The following is a 19,815-nucleotide window of genomic DNA, read 5'->3' as shown; positions in this document are numbered from 1 at the left end:
TGTTCGACCTATTTCAAACAAAACAAAATAAGTTCAACTTATTTCAAACAAAATAAGTTTAGATAATTTAGGAAAACAATAATTTTTTTCTAACATTTTCACACACAACTAAGTTTATTTCATACAAAATAAGTGTTTTCAGATGAAATAAGTCCAGATAAGTTCAATTCAGACCAAATAAGTTAAATAGAACGGAGTCTAAGTTCAGATAATATAGGTTTAGAAAAAATAAATTGTTTTTTTCGATTGTTTTTATATGTAAATAAGTTTATTTCAGATAAATTTAAACAGGATAAGTCGAATAGAACATAGCGAAAGTCAGGATGTGTATCTTTTGGTTGTATTTCCAAACATTTGTTTTATTGGCTCCATCAAACACAAAAGGTGCAAATCTCCTTTAGTGTAAAGGAACTACAAAGCTACAATTTTCGACCGTTGTATTCCTTAAACACATCATATATATTTTTTCTTCGTGCAATTTGACAAGCAAGTGCGCCTTCTTCACCACGCTCCTTGTTATTGTTACGGAGTATTTGTTAACAATTTCATTATTGTTGTTTGGGCTCCCAATTCACTCTCAATTGGGCCACTAAGTCCAAAGCCCAATGGCTCTAAACAACAACATCGAACCTACCAGTGGCTATTCAGCCATCCATTAAGGCCCAAGGCCCAATAGCAATAAATGACCTATGGGCATTTATTATGCAAACACTATAAATAGGCCGCCAAGGCTCACACCTCAAGGTACGTCCAATTTACCGCCTTAAGACTACTCTTCTAGAGAACTTCTCTCTAGAATCCGAGCATCATTCTTACTTAGGCATCGGAGGGGCTTTCCTCGGAAACACCCCCGAGGCTAGTGACTTTGCTCTTGTGCAGGTGAATTCGGACTCCACTCATTCAAACAAGCAAGATCTTCAACACATACAAAGGGGCCTTCATTCGAAGCCCATTGTTTCCATCTTTACAACACCGGAACAATTTGGCGCCGTCTGTGGGGAAGAACACTTCAAAGCCTTTGAAAGACATCAATCACCTCTTTCCGCGAAAATGGTGAATGATGTTGTTAACAACAATGACGACGATATGATGGTGCGGTCAGATTCAGAATCTGACCAAGAGGGGCACCCTCAATCGATGGCGAGGTCACAGCCAAGCAGAGCTACGACCGCCACAAATGCAGGACCTCCGATTCCAACTAGGGAAGAGCTCACTGCGGCCATGACCATCATGCAAAACTTCCTCTTCAATGAGAAGCAGCAAGGACTGGCAAATGACCGCAGAGAAGAGAGGAGGACCAGGCGAAGGCTGAACGAGCCACCCAGTGCGGAAGTGTCCAGACCCGAACGAGAACTCCTTCCCTTGACAGGTACACACTTGACGTCGAGGTGGATGGAAAGCACGTGGGACACCCAAAAAAGGGCACAACAGCAACCAGATTGGTTTGCGAGACCATCGCCTACTCCAACAGCTCTCCAAAGCGAATCGACTACTCGTAACACTCGGGTCCGAAGCTCGGTGCTCAGCAGGTTGAGGCCCTCGGTCCACTCAAGGTTAAGACCCTCGATCCATACGAGACTCGGGGTGGGCGAGCCAAGCAGATCTGGCGAACGACCCGAGGTCAGTAGCCGAGAGAGAAGAAGAGACAGGAGGCATGATCGAACCCCTAGCCCCCATCGTACGCCCGAACGTTCTAATCACAGAACCTCGGCAAACGAAGGCATCAGGGCTAGAATCGGGAAAAGAATCATGACTCCCACGTCATCCCCTTTCTCGGACGAGCTGATCATGGAAGAAATACCGAAGGTAAGACTGCCAGCGCACCTGACCTACAGCGGGATCACAGATCCGAGGGATCATGTCATCTCCTACGAGCAGCAAATGTTCTTGAGTCCCTACTCCGAAGCATGTTGGTGTAAATATTTCCCAACCACGCTAACCGGAGTGGCGGGAGAGTGGTTTAGATCGCTGCCGAAGGGATCGATCAAGAGCTGGAAAAAGCTGAAAAAGAGATTCTGCACACAGTTCGTGAGCAACAATCGCCCCGAGCGAACCACAGCAGAACTGACCTCAATCCAACAAGAAAGAGACGAAAGTCTGAGAGAATTCATGGCCAGATTCATGAAGGAATCAACAAACATACCAAACTTGCAGCCAGACGTGGCCATCTTCGCCTTGAAACACGCGCTCCAGGAAGGGAAGTTCCGTGACGAACTCTCAATGAAGAACCCCTCCAGAATAGCTGACGTGCTCCAAATGGCTGATGCGTTCATCAGAACCGAAGAGTTCAACAAGGCCGCTGCAAGATTGAAAGGATCGTCGGATCCGAGAGACACAAAGAATACCCAGAGCAAGCCCGAGGGCAGCTCAAGGAAGGGGAAAGAGAAAGTAGGAGCTAGAGAGATGAGCCCGAAGAAAGACGGGAGAAGGGGTGAACTTCAACCCAAGTACACCAACTACACTCCACTAGCTCTGCCCCGAAAAGAGATATTTAGCCTCAACAGAAATGACGAAAAGTGGAAACTACCTGGGAAGCTCAAGTCCAACCCAGCTCGGAGAAACAAGAACAAATGGTGCGAGTTTCATGATGACTTCGGTCACCACACCGAAGAATGCAACTCGCTGAAAGACAACATTGAGGACCTCGTTCGCCGAGGCTACCTGAAACAGTACTTGTTAGACCGAAGGGAGGAAAAAGAAAAGGCCGCAAGCGGCAAACAACACGAGCAACCCCAGAAAAGGATCTACGAAGCAACAGGGCACAAGAAGAATGACATCCTAGTGGTGTTCGGGGGACAGAAGTCTGGCCAGGCCAGCAAAAAACACCTAAGAGCCCTCTCCCATCGGGTCAACTTCAGCGCGGTGGGAGACAACCAGCCACACCCCCCGAACATGACCTTCACTGCTGATGATTGCTTCGGAGTCCAGTACAAGCATGACGATCCTCTGGTCATTTCCATGGACCTCAATAACCACAACGTACATCGAGTGTTAGTCGACGGAGGAAGTGCCGTCAATATCATCTTCAGAAACTGCTTCGAGCAGCTGATCCTCGAAGAGCCAGAGGAAGCACTGACGAAAGTCAGTTATCCTCTGATCGGATTCAACGGATCCGCAGCTATCCCTCGAGGAAAGATCACCCTGCCAGTCACAGTGGGTGAAGGCCAGGCAGCAAAAACCCTTCGGGACGAATTTTTGGTGATGGACTGCGACTCCGTATACAACGTAATCATGGGGAGAACCATGATTCACAAGATGCAAGCAGTCCCCTCCACATACCACCAGCTGATGATATACGTCTCGGATGCAGGATTCGCCGAACGAATCAGAGGTGATCAAGAAGTGGCGAGAAGAACCTGCCACACTGCTGTCCGAAAGCCCAAACTAGGGGACGACCCCGAAGAAGAAAGGGGAGCTACGGGAGAGGAAAGCGAGGCAAAAAGGAGAAGAGCAAGCACGAGCAGCTTGTCTCCCGCAGAAGTTGATGCCCGCCCCGAAACCCTATCTCCCGAACCAGATCAAGAAATGGAGGATATCTTCCTCGAAGAGGATTCAGACAGGAGCGTCCGAATAGGCAAGGGCTTAAGCTCGGGGCTCCGAATCGATTTGATCCGATTACTCAGGGATCATAAAGACATCTTTGCATGGTCAGCAGCAGATATGCCAGGGATAAATCCGAAGCTGATTTGTCACAAGCTGGACGTCAACGCTGAAGCTCGGCCAGTCAAGCAAAAAAAGAGGAACTACTCCTCGGAGAAAAACAAAGCCATCGCCGAGGAGGTGAAAAAGTTGCAGGAGGCCGGATTCATTGAACCATGCATGTATCCGAAATGGCTGGCCAACGTGGTGATGGTCAAAAAAGCGAACGGCTCCTGGCGAATGTGCGTGGATTTCACAGACCTGAACCGAGCCTGCCCCAAAGACTGTTATCCCCTGCCAAGGATAGATCAATTGGTTGACTCCACCAGCGGCCATGCACTGCTCAGCTTCATGGATGCCTTTTCAGGCTACCACCAAGTATTCATGCACCCCGATGACAGAGCAAAGACAGCGTTCATCACAAGCGCAGGAGTGTTCAACTATAAAATGATGCCTTTCGGCTTGAAAAATGCCGGAGCCACCTACCAGAGGCTAGTTGATCACGTCTTCGCCGACCAGAAAGGGAGGAATGTGGAGGTCTATGTGGATGACTCCATCGTAAAAAGCATCAAGGAGGAAGACCACGTCAAAGACTTGGCAGAGACCTTCGGAAATCTGAGGAAATACAGCATGAAGCTGAACCCAAAAAAATGCGTCTTCGGGGTGAAGTCAGGGAAATTCCTCGGATTCATGGTGAGCGAAAGAGGAATTGATGCGAACCCGGACAAAGTCCAAGCAGCATTGGATTTACCCGAGCCGAAGACCAAGAGAGATGTGCAGAGGCTAACCGGCAGGTTAGCCGCACTAACAAGGTTCATATCAAAAGCCTCGGACAAGGGAGCCCCCTTCTTCAAAGCACTGAAACCAAAGAACCTTCCCGGAGGAGAAGCAGAACCAGTCAAGAAAAAGGGGGTCCCGAGGAAAGTGGATCCCGAACTGATATGGGAACAGGAGCAAAAAGAAGCTTTTCAGCAACTCAGAGCCCACCTAGCTCAACTACCGACACTGGCCAGACCAAAGGAGGGGGAAACCCTGTACCTATATGTCGCAGTTAGCCCTGGAACCGTCAGCGCAGTGCTTCTTCGGGAAGAAGAAAAGAAGCAACAGCCAATCTACTTCACCAGCCGAACACTTACAGGGGCCGAAACCCGGTACCCACTCATCGAGAAAGTCGCATATGCAGTAGTGGTAGCTGCACGAAAACTGAGGCCATACTTCGACTCCCACCAGATCACAGTGCTAACTGACCAACCGCTCGAAAAAGTACTCGACAAAATAGAGAGGTCAGGAAGATTGGCTGCCTGGGCTTTCGAACTATCAGAGTTCGGCATCAAATATCAGCCGAGGACAGCAATCAAAGCACAAGCATTGGCAGACTTCTTGGCCGAGTGCTCATACCAGGAAATGCTGAATGATACGAAAAGCACTTGGGAGGTCTTCACTGACGGATCTTCCACAATAAACGGCTCAGGAGCAGGAGTTGTACTAATCCCCCCAACGGGGAAAAGCATAGAGTATGCATTGAAGTTCGGCTTCAAAGCAACTAACAACGAGGCCGAATATGAGGCCGCAATCGCAGGGATAGAGCTTTGTTTATCCCTGGAGGCCGAGCATGTTTGCCTCAAAACTGATTCCCAGCTTGTAGCCAACCAGATCCGAGGGGAGTATGAGGCCAAATGGCCCAGCATGACAGCTTACTTAGCAAAAATCAAGTCCTTAACGTCAAAGTTAAGATCCTTTGAAGTCATTCTCATTCCCCGAGGACAAAACACGCAAGCAGATGCACTGTCAAAACTCGCAAGCTCAACACTCATCGACCTAAACAGGTCGGTCCACGTGGAAGTTCACCAAGAGAGAAGCATTGACTTGCTACCCACCACAGTATGCAGCTTACGTACCGAACCCAGCTGGATGGACGCAGTAGTTGCATACAAAGAAAGGGGAGAACTTCCCGAGGATAGGCTGCAGGCAAGAAAACTGAAAAAATTCAACAAGTGGTTCACCATCAGCGCCGAAGGAGAGCTCATGAGGAAATCATTCTCCGCTCCGCTGCTAAAATGTGTGGGTCCAACAGACGCTGACTACATCCTAAGGGAAATCCACCTCGGGATATGCGGAAACCACATCGGAGGCAGGACATTGGCACATAAAGCCCTTCGGGCTGGGTACTGGTGGCCCACTATGGTTTCCGAGGCAAAGCAGATGGCAAGGAAATGCGAGAAATGCCAAAAGTTCGCACCAGCCATCCATCAACCAGCTCAAACCCTACAATCAACGCTGTATCCATTACCATTCGCACAGTGGGGGTTAGACATCATTGGTCCCTTCCCCTCAGCGACGAACCAGAAGAAGTGGTTGATTGTAGGAGTCGACTATTTTAGCAAATGGATCGAAGCCGAAGCTGTCTCCTCCATCACCGAACCTCAGGTCCGCAAGTTCATATGGCAGAACATCATCACAAGGTTCGGCATACCAAGACTGATGGTCTTCGACCACGGGAAACAGTTCGACAACACCCCGTTGCAAAAGTGGTGCAAACAGTTCGGCATACACCTAGCGTACTCGGCAGTCTGTCACCCACAAAGCAACGGGCAAGCCGAAGCTGCTAACAAACTCATCCTCAATGCACTCAAGAAAAGAGTCGAGGATGACAAAAACAAATGGTTAGAAGAGCTACCCGGAACGCTATGGTCCCTTCGGACCACTGAGAAAGAAGCTACCGGACAAACACCGTTCCACCTTGTATACGGATCCGAAGCTGTAATTCCTGTGGAAATCGGAACAGAAAGCCTGAGGATCCAGGCATACAACAGGTATGATGGGCTCCAAGGAGAAAGCAACAACCAACTTCTATCCGAAGCTCTCGATCTACTGGACGAAGCTCGGAACGATGCAAGGACACTCAACGCAGCCTATTTGCAGAGGGTCAACAAGCATTACAACCGAAGAGTCAACGCCAGACCCCTAAAAATCGGTGATCTAGTACTCAGAAACGCCGCCTCGGTTCAGAAAGGACGGATCCATGGCAAACTCTCAGCCACTTGGGAAGGACCATACATCATCCATTCCGAAAAAAGGCCAGGCACGTATATGCTGAAACAGTTAGATGGAACAATTTTGAAGAACCATTGGAATACCGATGTTCTCAAGAAATATTTTGTATGATCTCTGTCTGTAAACCAAGTAAGTTGTTTAATGAGAAGAGGAAAGCCATTGGCACCATGAGTTTCATTAAACTTATCTCTATATTTATTGTCCCTTTATATATACATGCAGCCTCGGGTCTGATCAATCCGAGACTAAAAACAGGATTGACTTTGCCCATTCCTTGATAAAATGCAAGAAATGACCAAATCATACACTTCAGGGAATCGTCCAGAATCCTCGGATTCGCGGTACCCTAATAAAATTTGTTCGCAACAAACAGTCGCTCGAATCAAGTTATAAAACTCCGGCTCAGATCCACGGATCGCCGAAGGCATAACTAAAGAGGCAGACTAGCGATCTCTTGCCCAGGTTTCCGAACCACAAGAGATCGGAAGAACAATCCAAACCTCTGAGCAGATCGACGGATTTGAAGAGTCTGGAAACTAAAGAGTCTCTTAGCAGATCTACGGATTTGAAGAACTCGCAAAACTAAAGAGTCTCTTAGCAGATCTACGGATTTGAAGAACTCGCAAAACTAAAGAGTCTCTTAGCAGATCTACGGATTTGAAGAACTCGCAAAACTAAAGAGTCTCTTAGCAGATCTACGGATTTGAAGAACTCACAAAGTCAAAGAGTCTCTTAGCAGATCTACGGATTTGAAGAACTCGCAAAAGTTAAAAAGTCTCTTAACAGATCTACGGATTTAAAGAGCTCGCAAGATCAAAAGGTTTTTAGCAAGTCTACAGAAAGAGGAGCTCGAGAAATCTACGGATTTAAAGACCTAAAATTGCGAAAGAACAAGTTGAAAAGAAGCAGCCAAGTAACAAACATTCATTTTTTATTCAATATTTGGGGAGAGTACAAATACATTGAAAACCTCAAAAATTGAAAACAAAATGAAACAGTTAAAATCGGCAGCCATCAACAGACAATACCGGCCTACCGAAGTACTAAAGAAAACAAAAAGAAATGAGTACAACGCAGCGCCGAGGCAAAAGGGGGAAAGGCAAGCACATGTTCGGAAGTCCTCAACTGGAACCGACCGACTCTGAAGAAGACGACTGCCCGAATCCCTAACTCTTGGGAGTCTCAGGAGCATCCCCCAGAGGAGCATCCTTCGAAGAACCCCCAGCAGTAGTATCACCTTCGGAAGCCGCCTTCTGGGCCCGAGCCTCTGCAAGAGCAGCTTGGCGTTCAGCTTCAGCTTCGTCTCGATCGGCCTGGCACTCCACCAAGTGATCCTGGGCCCTCATCCAGAGCGGAACCTTCTCATTCCAAGGGAAATGAGGCATATGCTTCGCGAACATCCGCCGAGCACCCAGGATGCCATTCCAGTATTGCTCCCTACACTGATCAGCAGTGTAGAGGTCAACTCTCTCTTGCTCCAACTTCCGAATGGCAGCATCCTTCTCTCGGATCTTCAGCTGGAGAACGGGCACCTTGTCAGCTTGATTCTGAACAATCTCCCGGTGCTTGAAAAACTGCTGAAGCCTCGCCTCCGCTTCCTGGCTCTGCTTAATGGCCGCCTCAAATTTAGACGTCATCTCCTTGAGAAGACTGTCTTTTTCTTCAAGTTCGCTCGCAAACTTGGCAGCCATTTCTCTCCTCTCCCTGTCGAAGGAAGCTATCTTTTCAGCATCCTCTTCAACCTGGAAAGTGAGCTTCCCAACTTCGGCCCCGATCTGTTCCGCCGCTTCCCTAGCCTCACGACTGTACTGAAGGTACAGTTGCTTGATCTCCACCATCTCGGCCATGAGCTGCCCAGCCTTCTGGTCCAAGACAGGGATATCACGAGCATAAGCCTCCTGATACCTCCTCAGTTGCCTCTCCTCAACCGAGCTACACTCGGAAGCGAACGAGGACCAGAAAACAGCCTGGGAAAGAAGAAAAGACGAGAAAAGATGAGGAAAGAAGAAAACAACAAACCAAAAACGGAACTCAAAACAAAATTTCCAACACTTACCTCATTCAGATAATATTGGGCCATCATAGCTGGGTTCCTCTCCTCAGCTCCAGGAACCCTCCACTGCGGGTTGGCCCGAAGAAGATTCTCCCGTGCAGCTTCGGGACCCACCAAAGATCCCACGTGAGCCATGGGGTTCTCCCCCAAAACCGGAGCTCTAGCATAGCGAGCCATCGCCTCCCTTACCTCATCGGGGATCCGTTTCAGCGGAACATCCGAGCAAGGGTCAGCGTGGATCAGTCTATCCAGGGCCGAGGTCGAAGTAGAGCCCAAGGTCGAGTGGCGCCTCTTCCTCGTCAGACCCTGCTCGGGTTGCTCCTCCTCAGCAGAAGGGACCTCCTTCTCAGCTTCGGGAACCTCTATGTGAGCTTCGGTGAGATCCACCATCTCCTTATCTGGACTTTTCTCCCTTTCGAGAGAAACGTCAGCAGATTCTTCCTTCTGCTCGGCCACAATAGGGACATCCGAGCCAGGAACAAGGTCGGCTTCAATTGCCTCCATCACCTTGGTTATATCCTGGATCTCGATCCCTAAAGCAGCAGACGGCTTCAGCGGAGAAGGGATGGTATCTTCCTCAGCCAACGGTTGGTCCACGGGAGGCGGTTCCGCAACCACCACACTCTTCAACTTCTGCCCTGGCAAGGGCATGAAGTGAAGGAGATTTTTGGGAGGAGGCATGACTTCCGAAACCACTTCCTACAGGGCAAACGCTCAAAGGTCAGTTTCAGAAAAAGAGAGAACGGACCACAAAAAGCTCTAAGTCAGAACAAATACCTTCTCCGAAGACTGAGAAGCTTTCGCCTTCTTCGGATGCGCAGAAGGCCTCAAAAGAGTGCTGCCCTTCCTTTTGCGCTGATCCTAAACAGAAGAAACCAAGGGTCAATAAATGTAAAAGAAGACAAAGGAAGGAATAAAGAAAAATCGCGAAGTACCCGGTTCCTAGATAAAGAGATATCTATCCGAGCCGGAGATGAAACCGAAGGAACGGCACGCGGCACAGCGTCAGTCCCAGGACCCTAAAAAGATGGTCCAGGACCAAGACGTTAGCCGACGGCCAACCAGAAAGAAAGACAAACAAAAGACTTCGAGATATAGAAACACTCACCGGATCCGAGGTTGTCCTCAAATCAGGGAGCACGACTTTCACTGGAACAGCTTCGGGAGAAGAGGCAGAATCCCACGGATCAGCTCGAACTTCAGATATCCGAGCGACACCCGACGGAGACAGCACGTAATCCTTCAAGCGAGGATTACGAGGATTCTCCTTCCCGAACTTATAATCAGGGGCCGAGTCGTGAATGGTCTTTAGATCCAAAGAAATACCCAAGACCACAGGATCAACGCAGCTAAAGCCGTACTCTGCAGAAACAAAGCACAAAACGAAGTCAATAAAACGAGACCAAAAAGGAGGAGGACAAACTTACTAAAGCACGATCCCAGCCGAAAGACACCTACCCCTGTCAAAAATCCTGCTGAGACCGGCAACAGCAAGAATGTCCTCCCGCAAGATATAGTTGAGGTTCGGGAGCCAGTTGGACGGCAATTTGTAGTTGTCCTCCCGAGCCAAAAACCACTGGAGGAGATCCACGTAGTGGTGATGGTTCCGATCCGGAGCAGCCACGCTTCGCATATCAGGATCAGGAGTCACAAACCACTTCGGAGGGCGGTAAAAATGTGGATGCTTCGGATCTGTCGGCACACGAACGAACAACCACTCCGTCTTCCAATTATGATCAGAGCTGAGGTAAGGGTAGGCCGTAATGTAGTTCGGCTCCCCCTTCCTTCGGGATCTTTTGTTGATGATGGTCCACCAACCATACCCATCCCCCTTGGAAGCGTGGTTGAAAGACAGATCGTGCAGATCCCGAAACACGGCAACAGAACATGGAAAGTTAATAAAATCGCACACCCATCTAAATCCGATGATGTGCCTCATAGATTTGGGGGTAAGCTGGGCCAAACTGATGTTGTACGACACCAGGAGCTCGGAAACGAAGGGATCCAAAGGAAAGCGGAGACCGTTCTCCAAATGATGAGTATACACAGAGATGAACCCCCTCGGCGGATGAGTCACCCGAGGACGCTCCTGGTCGGGAAGCTCGCACCAGTACCCCAAGGCGTGCTGGATTCCGTATAACTCTTCGGCCCTCCGATGGTAATGCCCCAGCTTCGCCTCCACCAACCAATCACCACTGACCGATTTTTCCAAGGGACCATCGATCTTAGTGGTCTCATGCAGAATCGGGGCATACTTGCCCTGCGGATCAGCTTCAGTCCAATGAACTGGAAACTCAGGGTAAGAGCGGCGCACACCCGAAGAGCCAGCTTTCTTACCAGAAGTTGCGCGTTCAGACACGCTAGACCCGCCAACAACATCATCTTTTGAAGCATCCCAACCAGTCGAACGCCTCTCCACTGGCCTCTCCGAAGGCCGACCCCTCGAAGTTTTCGGTAACCTTCCCGAAGGCACGTTCTCCCTCTCACTAGAGGAGCCAACGACGAACTTGCTCTTGCCCCTATTCTTTGCCATGGCCGCGAATTCTCGGTCTAGGGTTGAGATTGAGGGGTAGAAGGAAAAACGAAGAAAAAAGGAGAATTCAGAAACAAATTACCTTTTTCCGAAGCGGAATTCGCCGATAAAACGAACAACACAAGTTCCCGAAGTCTAAAGTTGGCCGAATTTCGTAGATCTGAAAAAACAAATTGCACTGCGATCGCCGGAATTTAGAGAGAGAATGGGTTTGAAAGAAGGAGTAAAAAGTTCGAAAAGAGCAACGCACCCCGTATTTATAGAAAAGAAAAGGGGCGCATCAACTTCCTCAACCCACGATCGCCACGACACAATACAACTCCCAACACTCGTCATCAATGCAAATCATCCCTTTTCAAAAAAGAGAGGGAACTTTCGGACTTCTGACAGCTGGAAACCCACCCATTTAATTCTAAATGGACCGGGTCTGGGGGGCATGTTGTTTGGGCTCCCAATTGACTCTCAATTGGGCCACTAAGTCCAAAGCCCAATGGCTCTAAACAACAACATCGAACCTACCAGTGGCTATTCAGCCATCCATTAAGGCCCAAGGCCCAATAGCAATAAATGACCTATGGGCATTTATTATGCAAACACTATAAATAGGCCGCCAAGGCTCACACCTCAAGGTACGTCCAATTTACCGCCTTAAGACTACTCTTCTAGAGAACTTCTCTCTAGAATCCGAGCATCATTCTTACTTAGGCATCGGAGGGGCTTTCCTCGGAAACACCCCCGAGGCTAGTGACTTTGCTCTTGTGCAGGTGAATTCGGACTCCACTCATTCAAACAAGCAAGATCTTCAACACATACAAAGGGGCCTTCATTCGAAGCCCATTGTTTCCATCTTTACAACACCGGAACAATTGTCATCAACCTTTTTTTTTATTTCTTTGTCAATATTTTTAGTGGACAAGTTCAGTATTTCTAAATAGGTAGGATATCATGCATTAAACTAAAGTCGCCATAATTGTTTCAATACTTCTATTAATTGGATGGACTTTGAAGCAAAAAAATTAATTGGATGGACTAGTATGTGTACTAACAAATTTACTACGACATTATCAAAATGGATTAAAACCACATACTATCAAAAGTCAATTAGTCAAATACAATTGGAGTAATTTAAAATAGTATCGTTAGTGAGTGATTTACTTCCATTTTTGTTTGATATGTTTCCTTCTGTTTTCATTTGTCCAATATACATGTATTCCGCATATGCTTTAGAGAAAAACAACTACATCTAACCGAACGATTTCCCTAAAAGTCGCTTAAACAATAATACTTAAGTTTACACTAGATTGAAAACTATTTTTCGTGGTGTCGTCCACGTAGGATCATATACGAGTTTTTTTTTTTTAATTTAAATTTACCGTAAAATCGGGCCAACGATGTTAGCGGCTTAATTAAAGAACCGCTAACACCAGCATCGGTTTAACATAAGAACCGCTACTAGTGTTAGTTCACTCAGCTCACTCAGCTTAAAAGAACAAGACCTTAGTCATTTTGGATTTACCACTATGTTTTTGGGACTTTTTTATTTAAAAAATCAGTTCAATTTAATTTCACACTATAAATATGTCAACTTTAATTTAGTTCAATTTAACAGTACAAGGGGTGGTTCTTTTCATCTTTAAAACAAAAAAATTAATGTCCAATAAGTCCAGATAAATTACAATCAGGTTCAATTGTGTCAATGAGTTTCAATCGGGTCCAATAAGTTTACTCTCTTACAATTAGCACTGATCAATTCCAATGAGTTTTAATCAGATCAATAAGCTCCACAAGTTTAGATAAGTTTGATGTTTAGTTGGCGAATAGAGATGTCAATGAGCAGATACTCTTGTGAACAGCCTATGAACAAGCTCGATCAAAGCTCAGCTCGTTCATGAATAGATAAATGAGCCTGAACAAAAATTTTAAGCTCGTTTAATAAATGATACTAACTCGAACAACCTAGTGTTTGGCTCGTTTAGGCTCGCGAACAACTCGTTCATGTTTGTTTCCAAGCTCGTTCGTGTTCGTTCATAAGCTCGTTTAAAAGCTTGTTCAAGCTCGTTTATATTAAATTTCTAAAAAATATATGATTAATTTTTATTTTATAGTAAATATAAGTTGCAATTATTTTGTTAGATTTTGATTTTTAGGAGATTATCTTATCAAGCCTACCTCGAATAGCCAAATACTCGGCTCGGCTCGTTGACATCCTTATTGGCGAATAGAACACATGAGTTCATTTCACGTCCAATAATTTCAGTTCAGTTTAGCTAGAATTAACTTATGTTTTTCTAAACAGTACTCCGATTTTATTATCCAAAATTTATTTCACACTTAACAATCCTCCAAATGTACTTAATTTTTTAAAATGAAGAAATTATAGAAAGAAATCCCACAAATTTTGGGATTACATTTAAATCATAGAGCAATTAAAAAAAAATCACATGCCTTCAAAAAAAAAATACAAAAAAAAAAAAAAAAAATCACATTAAGATTTCAATTACCCAAGTCTTTGATTTAGTGACGTGTCAAATTCCCAGTAGTCAAGAGATATAAATAATGGTCGTAACTTGACAAAAAAGAACGAAAATCGAGAGTCCAATTTCTTGCAAACTGTGCTCAATTTAAAACCTCTGCACTTCTCTCACAACTCAAACAACAACAAAAACAAACCGAGAGGAAGAGAGGAGAGAGAAAACCAAACGGTTGTCACGCTCCTTCTGCAATTCTTTCATTTTATTTTCAGGTTCTTCTTTTGTCCCTGTTTTTGTTTTTTGTTAATATATTTTCTTGATATTTTTTTTAAAAAAATCTTGTTGATTTGATTGAAAACCGCTTAAAAAAACAAAATTGCAAAGTGGGTAATTTGAGCAAAATGTTATGCTAAATTGGTTTGTTGTTTGTTGTTGTTTTTGATGAAAATTGAGGGAAAAAAGTGAAGAAAGGAAGAAAGACAGAGAGATGGAGACAAAGAATCAATCTTCTCATTGTTGGTGGTTTGACAGTTACAATTCCGCTAAGTGTTCCCCTTGGCTTGAATCTACTCTTTCAGGTTCTTTCTTCTCTTACTATTCATTCTTTCTCGACTTGTTCGAATTTAGTTGTCTTTTACTAGTTCAATTTTCGTTATCAGTGATTATTAATTTCAGAGGGAGGAACTATTTCAATTCGGTTAAGTTTAAGATTACATTTTTTATATTTTTTGTAATAATTGCTGTGTATCTATCTGATTTGTTTCTGTTTATGATAAAAAATAATAATCAGTATATATGCAGGAAATTTCTTGTTAATTCTCATTGAAATTACATATCTTTGATTAATGTAAAGAATTTGTGTTTATGTCACTAAAAATCATGTACTTCAGTCAATTTTATTCAAATTAATGGTCAAATTTATTTAATTTTAGTTTCAAATGTGGCATGCAATTTTAAAAGACTGATAGTAGGATGCTTAGATTAATGAACTGTAAAAATTCAAGTTGATTCATTAGTTGTGTTGTGTTGCCTGACATTTGGTGATTATGTCATTAATTAGTGCTTGTTTGGTTGCCTAAAATAAATGGGGCGAATCGAAAAAGGGCTTACTATTTACCGTCCCATATTACTCAAAATCGTCTCATTCATTTACCCATATACCCTCCTTTATTTACCCCCACCACCGCCACCATCACGTCGTCGGCGACAAAATGACCGGGTCTTCACAAGAAGATTTTTGTCCGGAATTTTTTTTTAGAAACTTATGCATTTTTAGCTTGTACCATGGTACAGACTTATGAATTTTAAACTTGTACCATGATACAGACTTATGAGTTTTTAGCTTCGACCATGGTATTGACTTATGCAGTTTAAGCTTGTACCATGGAAGGAGCTAAAAATTCATAAGCCTGTACCATGGTACATACCGTGATGGTGGTGGCCGGAGGTAGTGGCCGGCGGTGGTGGGGGAGAATTGGAAAGTAAGATAAAGTAAGGGTACTAATGGAAAATAAGGGAAAACAGTGGGGTAGTTTTGAGTAATATGGGGCGGTTTTTAGCGCTCCACTTGAAAAATCATGAGAATTTGAACACGAGCAAGAATTTATTATAGAAGTAAATTTTTTTTTTCAATCTTTAAATTCCTCATGTGAAAAGAATTAATGAGAGTCTCCCCTGATTAGTATGATTTAGCTCGTGTCTATCGCAAAACGCTCCTGTCATACCATAGCTGAGACTTGGGAATAAATAATTAATCCGTAATCCCTGCTTAATTGGAGTACGATTAACCTAATAACCTGTAATTCTGCTAATATCCTGAAGTTGTGATTTATGTTCTTAAATAATTAAGAATAACTAACCAATTTCCTATGCTAATTGTGTGACAAACAAGTTATGTAGTGTACTAATATATTGATTCTTGAATTCGACCGTTGGAGATTTAAAAAGAAGGTTGTACAGTCTGATTTTTTAAAATGTGAAGTAGTGGAATGTTGACTTTATCATGTGAGATGACTGATGTATTGCCAATTTAAATTGAAATACATTGTTTTAAAATTGTTCAACAAAGAAAATGATGTAATTGTCTTGTCTACTTCAAACTTTTAAAACAAGCATAGTGCTCATTTTGTGGTGGGGGCCACTTTTTCTTTTGTTTATGATCATTTTGCACTTTTTTGTTTTTATTAATTTATTAGAAGAAATTCAGCAAATGTACTCCTCCTTGTTAGGGATATTTTCTTTTTCTTCTTGTTTACATAACTTAGAAAAATAACTCTCTTAAACTTTTATTGATAATTGTTGTTGGTTGAGTAAAAAAAAACTTGTGAGAGATCACCCCAATGGTTTTAGAGAAACTTGTGCCAAAGAGCATGCTTATTTTCTCTTGCGAATAGACTTGGCAAAACAGATCAGTGACATTATCTATACAACAAATATTGGTTAAATAATTATAATTCACTAATTAGCAACGGATTGACACATGACATGATGCGAACATGGTCAGTATCAATTGAATTTGAAACTGATCTAAATGGCTCGTTACTTGAATATGACCAAAGGGAAGTTGATCTCAATGACCCTCTCAAGCGACTCTTGTGAAGGAGGGAATATTTAATACTTCGTATGAATTTGTTGTATTATAGAAAATCACAATTAAACATAAATAAAAATTACGGAATGTCATCGTGTAATATTATGAACTTAAAATTAGACATCCCTTTCGCTATATTTCTGTTAAACATTCATTTGTACTCCATCATTCATGATAAATGGCTTTTTGTGTGTGTCACATGACTAGAAGTAAAGTTGGAATGAGTTGTGATAATAATACATGGAGTCCTACATGAATGACTTGCATACAATTGGTAGGCCTTGCATGAATGACTTATCTGTTTGGATTTTAGATTGAGAAAAACATTAATGATTGTAAATTTGTAATGATTTAGACTATAATTGGTAGGCCTAGCATGAATCTGCAGGTAATTTGTTTTCTTTGATGTTCTTCACTTCTATATTGTCTCCTTTTTGTTAGGAAAATGCGCAGTTTATGATGCTTGTTAAGAATGTCGCGATATATTGTATGCTAGTTAACAACTTAACATCAATGCTATGTTATGTCGAGTTATGATTGATCTTGCTTCTCTGCTGTATTGAGTTGGATTGATATATTGTTGAACATAGATACATCATGAAGAAGTTTGATCAGGTTTGCTGCGGCTTATGTGTTATACTGTTTATATGGCAGAGCTGAACCAGAAGGCAAATTCAATGCTGAAGCTAATAGAGGAAGATGCAGATTCATTTGCGCAACGTGCAGAGATGTATTACAAGAAAAGGCCAGAGCTGATAAGCATGGTGGAAGACTTTTATCGGGCTCATAGATCACTAGCTGAACGATATGATCTACTTAAGAGTGATCGTGCTGTTCGTGTTAGGTCCCCCTTGAGAAACTCAGTCCCTCTGCTGAATGCGGGATATGAGTATGCTTTTGACTCGGTCAACTCAGTTAAATCGCTTGATAGCTTCACTGAGGCGGCTTATAGTTCTGAGGAGTGTGCTGAGTCTGAAATAGACGATCCTGATCTAGAAGTTGATAGTGTGCACATTGATCAGGATATAGAAAAGCCGTTTGGTGGTGGTGCTAGTTATGATGAACTGATGAAGCTGAGGGAGGAATTGGACCGATTGAGAGAAGAGAATGAGACACAGAAGAACATTATCAAGCAAAAGGATGAGGAGAAAGAAGACCTAGTAAAACAGTTGTCAGACAACATCAGTGTATTCAGGGAGATGAGGGAAGAAATGGCTGCAGTCAGGGAAGAAGATCATCCGCTTGTTATGATGAAGCAAACTAGTGAAGCAGTTGTACCATTCGAAGAGATGGAGAATCTCAAGGTAGAGAACATGTTTCAAAGGGATCAGATGAAGAAGAAAGACGAAGAGGTAATTGAGGTGACAAAGAAGATTGAGGAAGCACATACAAAGATCAGTTACTTGAAGGATGCACTTGCTTTAAAAGAGGAAGAAAACGTTGAAGTTACAACGAAATTCGAGGAGACTAAGTCTGAGTTAGCGAAGCTGAGAGAAGAAATGAAAAGAGAGAATGTTCAGCGAAAGGATGAGAAGAAACAAGAGGCAATTAGGCAGCTAAAGGATGCACTAATAGAAAAAGAAATGGAGAAAAAGGACGCGATAAGGAAGCTGACTGATGCATGTATAGAAAAAGAAACAGAGAAAAAAGACGCGATTAGGCATCTGAAGGATGCATTTATAAAACAAGATACAGAGAAAAAAGAGGTAATTAAGCAGCTGAAGGATGCACTTGCAGAAAAAGATGAGCAGAAACGTGAGGCGATTAGGCAGCTAAGTGTAGCCATGGAAATCCTAAGAGAGGAGAGTAAGCTGCTTAAGAAGTCATTAGTGAGTGTTTCCTATAAGAAAAAGGTTGCTGATTATCAGATTTTCAAGGGGGTTAATCTGGGTAAGCTCTTCAATTTATCTTCAAGCAGTCAAGTTAGTGTTGTACCTCTGTAGATGTAAGCTGACATTGGTTGAACATATTAGCATATCTAGCTAGAATACAATTTTTGTCCCAGCCAATCATAGGGTCTGAAGATCTAGATTAAGATGAAGAATGTTTTACTAGGTTGTATAATTTTGTTACTCTAGGGTATATATATATTTTTCAGTATCTTGTCAGATTGTAAAACTGCAGCTTGTATTCATATTAACTTATACTTATGTAGTATTTGTTTATTCATACTTCTTGTTATGTGATATATACGCTAAAAGTCCTACACCCCGTGTTGTCACATTGTTCAAACCCTGCAGAATGAAGGATATGATATGTGGGTTTTAAACAACCACAACTGCATTCAGAAAAGTGACGACTTTTTCTAAACATCCAAATAACGTAATAATACACTATTAATTTGTTCGTAGCGAGTAGGGTTTTTCGTACAGCCGTATAGGACAACCTATGCTTATATATTCATGAATACACCAACCTTGACAAAATTGTGTAACTATTTAGAAACGGAAGAAATATGATTTTCACACGATGTGAAGTCATACCTAACACTGTCTATGGTGGTCGTGTGATTCAACAGTAAAGATGCTGTGAACCACTTTTCCATTTTATAAACATGAAAAAGCCAATTAAACAGCTGCTTTTTGGAGAGGACTAAACAAAGTTAGTAGTTAAAAATGAAAAAAGAACAGCCTTTTTCACTGAATTAGCACATTAAAAAAGACCCAACTATTGCCTCATCATTCACCTTTTGAACTCAAAAAACAAATTTCTATATACTACTCGAATAATTTCTAGGAAATTATTGTAATAAAGCTCAATAATTTAAGTAATTAATAATAAATATATACCAACTTTATAAAAAGTAAGCTAAACAAAAAAAAAAAATACAAAGTGGGATGGCACAGTGTACATCATTGCAGTACCTTGAAGCTGAATTCACCAGAAAGCAATGAGAAGAAGAACCACCATTGCTGAGTTGAGTATAACAGAGAGTTTCATGGCGAAAGCGGAGGATTCCGGGATCATGGACCCTGTAGGGGAAATGGAGGAGGGCAGTGAAGAATCAGGATATGGGGTGGAGAGGGAGTCAGGGTTAGGGGGACTTGGACTTGAAGGAATAATGGGAAGTGTAGATTCCGACGAAGGCGGGTTCGAAACAGAGGTTGGTGTTGTAGGAAACAGAGGAGTTATATCAGGTGATAATGCAGGAGAGTCGTATGGTAGTATACTTGGTTCAGCTGCTATAGTTGAAAGCTTAAATGTTGTAGTTTTATGTGAGGCAGAACCTGTGTAAGAGTTGCAGCATGTTATGTAGAGGATGATTATGAGATTAAGGAGTAATTTGGGATGGTTTAAGGAAGCCATTTTTGTGTTTAAGGTTGCTAAGAATGTGATAGGAAAAGAGAGAGAGAAAGTGAGGTTACATAGGAAGATGGGCTAATGATATGATTTTGAGAGGGGGTTTAAAGGAGAAGTGGATTTGGTGGGTAAACTGAATGATAGGTTGGATGATTGAGTAAGTGGGGATCTATAG

General features: G+C 43.2%; 3 protein-coding genes across 4 annotated transcripts; 1 reads left to right on the top strand and 2 right to left on the bottom strand.

Annotated features, from left to right (window-relative positions):
• Positions 1-7,772: 7,772 nt before the first annotated feature.
• LOC130464205 (uncharacterized) lies at positions 7,773-9,300 on the bottom strand. The gene is made up of 2 exons (XM_056833665.1): positions 8,750-9,300; positions 7,773-8,660 (listed from the first exon to the last, which is right to left on the bottom strand). The coding sequence occupies exons 1-2, from the start codon at positions 9,248-9,250 to the stop codon at positions 7,860-7,862; spliced, it is 1,302 nt and encodes a 433-aa protein (XP_056689643.1). The 5' UTR covers positions 9,251-9,300; the 3' UTR covers positions 7,773-7,859.
• Positions 9,301-13,862: 4,562 nt separating this feature from the next.
• On the top strand, positions 13,863-18,509 carry LOC110805774 (protein NETWORKED 4B). 2 transcript variants are annotated; one of them, XM_022011397.2, is made up of 3 exons: positions 13,863-14,022; positions 14,213-14,328; positions 16,995-18,509. In XM_022011397.2, exons 2-3 carry the CDS (start codon positions 14,238-14,240, stop codon positions 18,281-18,283), a joined length of 1,380 nt encoding a protein of 459 aa, XP_021867089.1. In that variant the 5' UTR covers positions 13,863-14,022; positions 14,213-14,237; the 3' UTR covers positions 18,284-18,509. The 2 variants fall into 2 exon arrangements, with proteins under 2 accessions (XP_021867089.1, XP_021867088.1); XM_022011396.2 differs by having other exon boundaries at positions 13,865-14,022; positions 14,204-14,328.
• A 489-nt stretch (positions 18,510-18,998) lies between these two features.
• Positions 18,999-19,763, bottom strand: LOC110805772 (classical arabinogalactan protein 26). The gene has a single exon (XM_022011394.2). It carries the CDS (start codon positions 19,644-19,646, stop codon positions 19,218-19,220), a length of 429 nt encoding a protein of 142 aa, XP_021867086.1. The 5' UTR covers positions 19,647-19,763; the 3' UTR covers positions 18,999-19,217.
• Between the last annotated feature and the right edge of the window lie 52 nt (positions 19,764-19,815).

Source organism: Spinacia oleracea, chromosome 6 (assembly GCF_020520425.1).
Source record: "Spinacia oleracea cultivar Varoflay chromosome 6, BTI_SOV_V1, whole genome shotgun sequence".
NCBI lineage: Eukaryota > Viridiplantae > Streptophyta > Magnoliopsida > Caryophyllales > Amaranthaceae > Spinacia > Spinacia oleracea.
The sequence above is the reverse complement of the archived record's forward strand: the minus strand, read 5'-3'. Positions and strand labels throughout refer to the sequence as shown.

Coding starts and splice junctions, on each gene's coding strand:
- LOC130464205 (XM_056833665.1), bottom strand. CDS start 9,250: ATGGAGGCAATTGAAGCCGACCTTGTTCCTGGCTCGGATGTCCCTATT. Junction 8,661..8,749: donor CCCAATATTATCTGAATGAG/GTAAGTGTTGGA, acceptor CTTCTTTCCCAG/GCTGTTTTCTGGTCCTCGTT.
- LOC110805774 (XM_022011397.2), top strand. CDS start 14,238: ATGGAGACAAAGAATCAATCTTCTCATTGTTGGTGGTTTGACAGTTAC. Junction 14,329..16,994: donor GCTTGAATCTACTCTTTCAG/GTTCTTTCTTCT, acceptor TTTATATGGCAG/AGCTGAACCAGAAGGCAAAT.
- LOC110805772 (XM_022011394.2), bottom strand. CDS start 19,646: ATGGCTTCCTTAAACCATCCCAAATTACTCCTTAATCTCATAATCATC.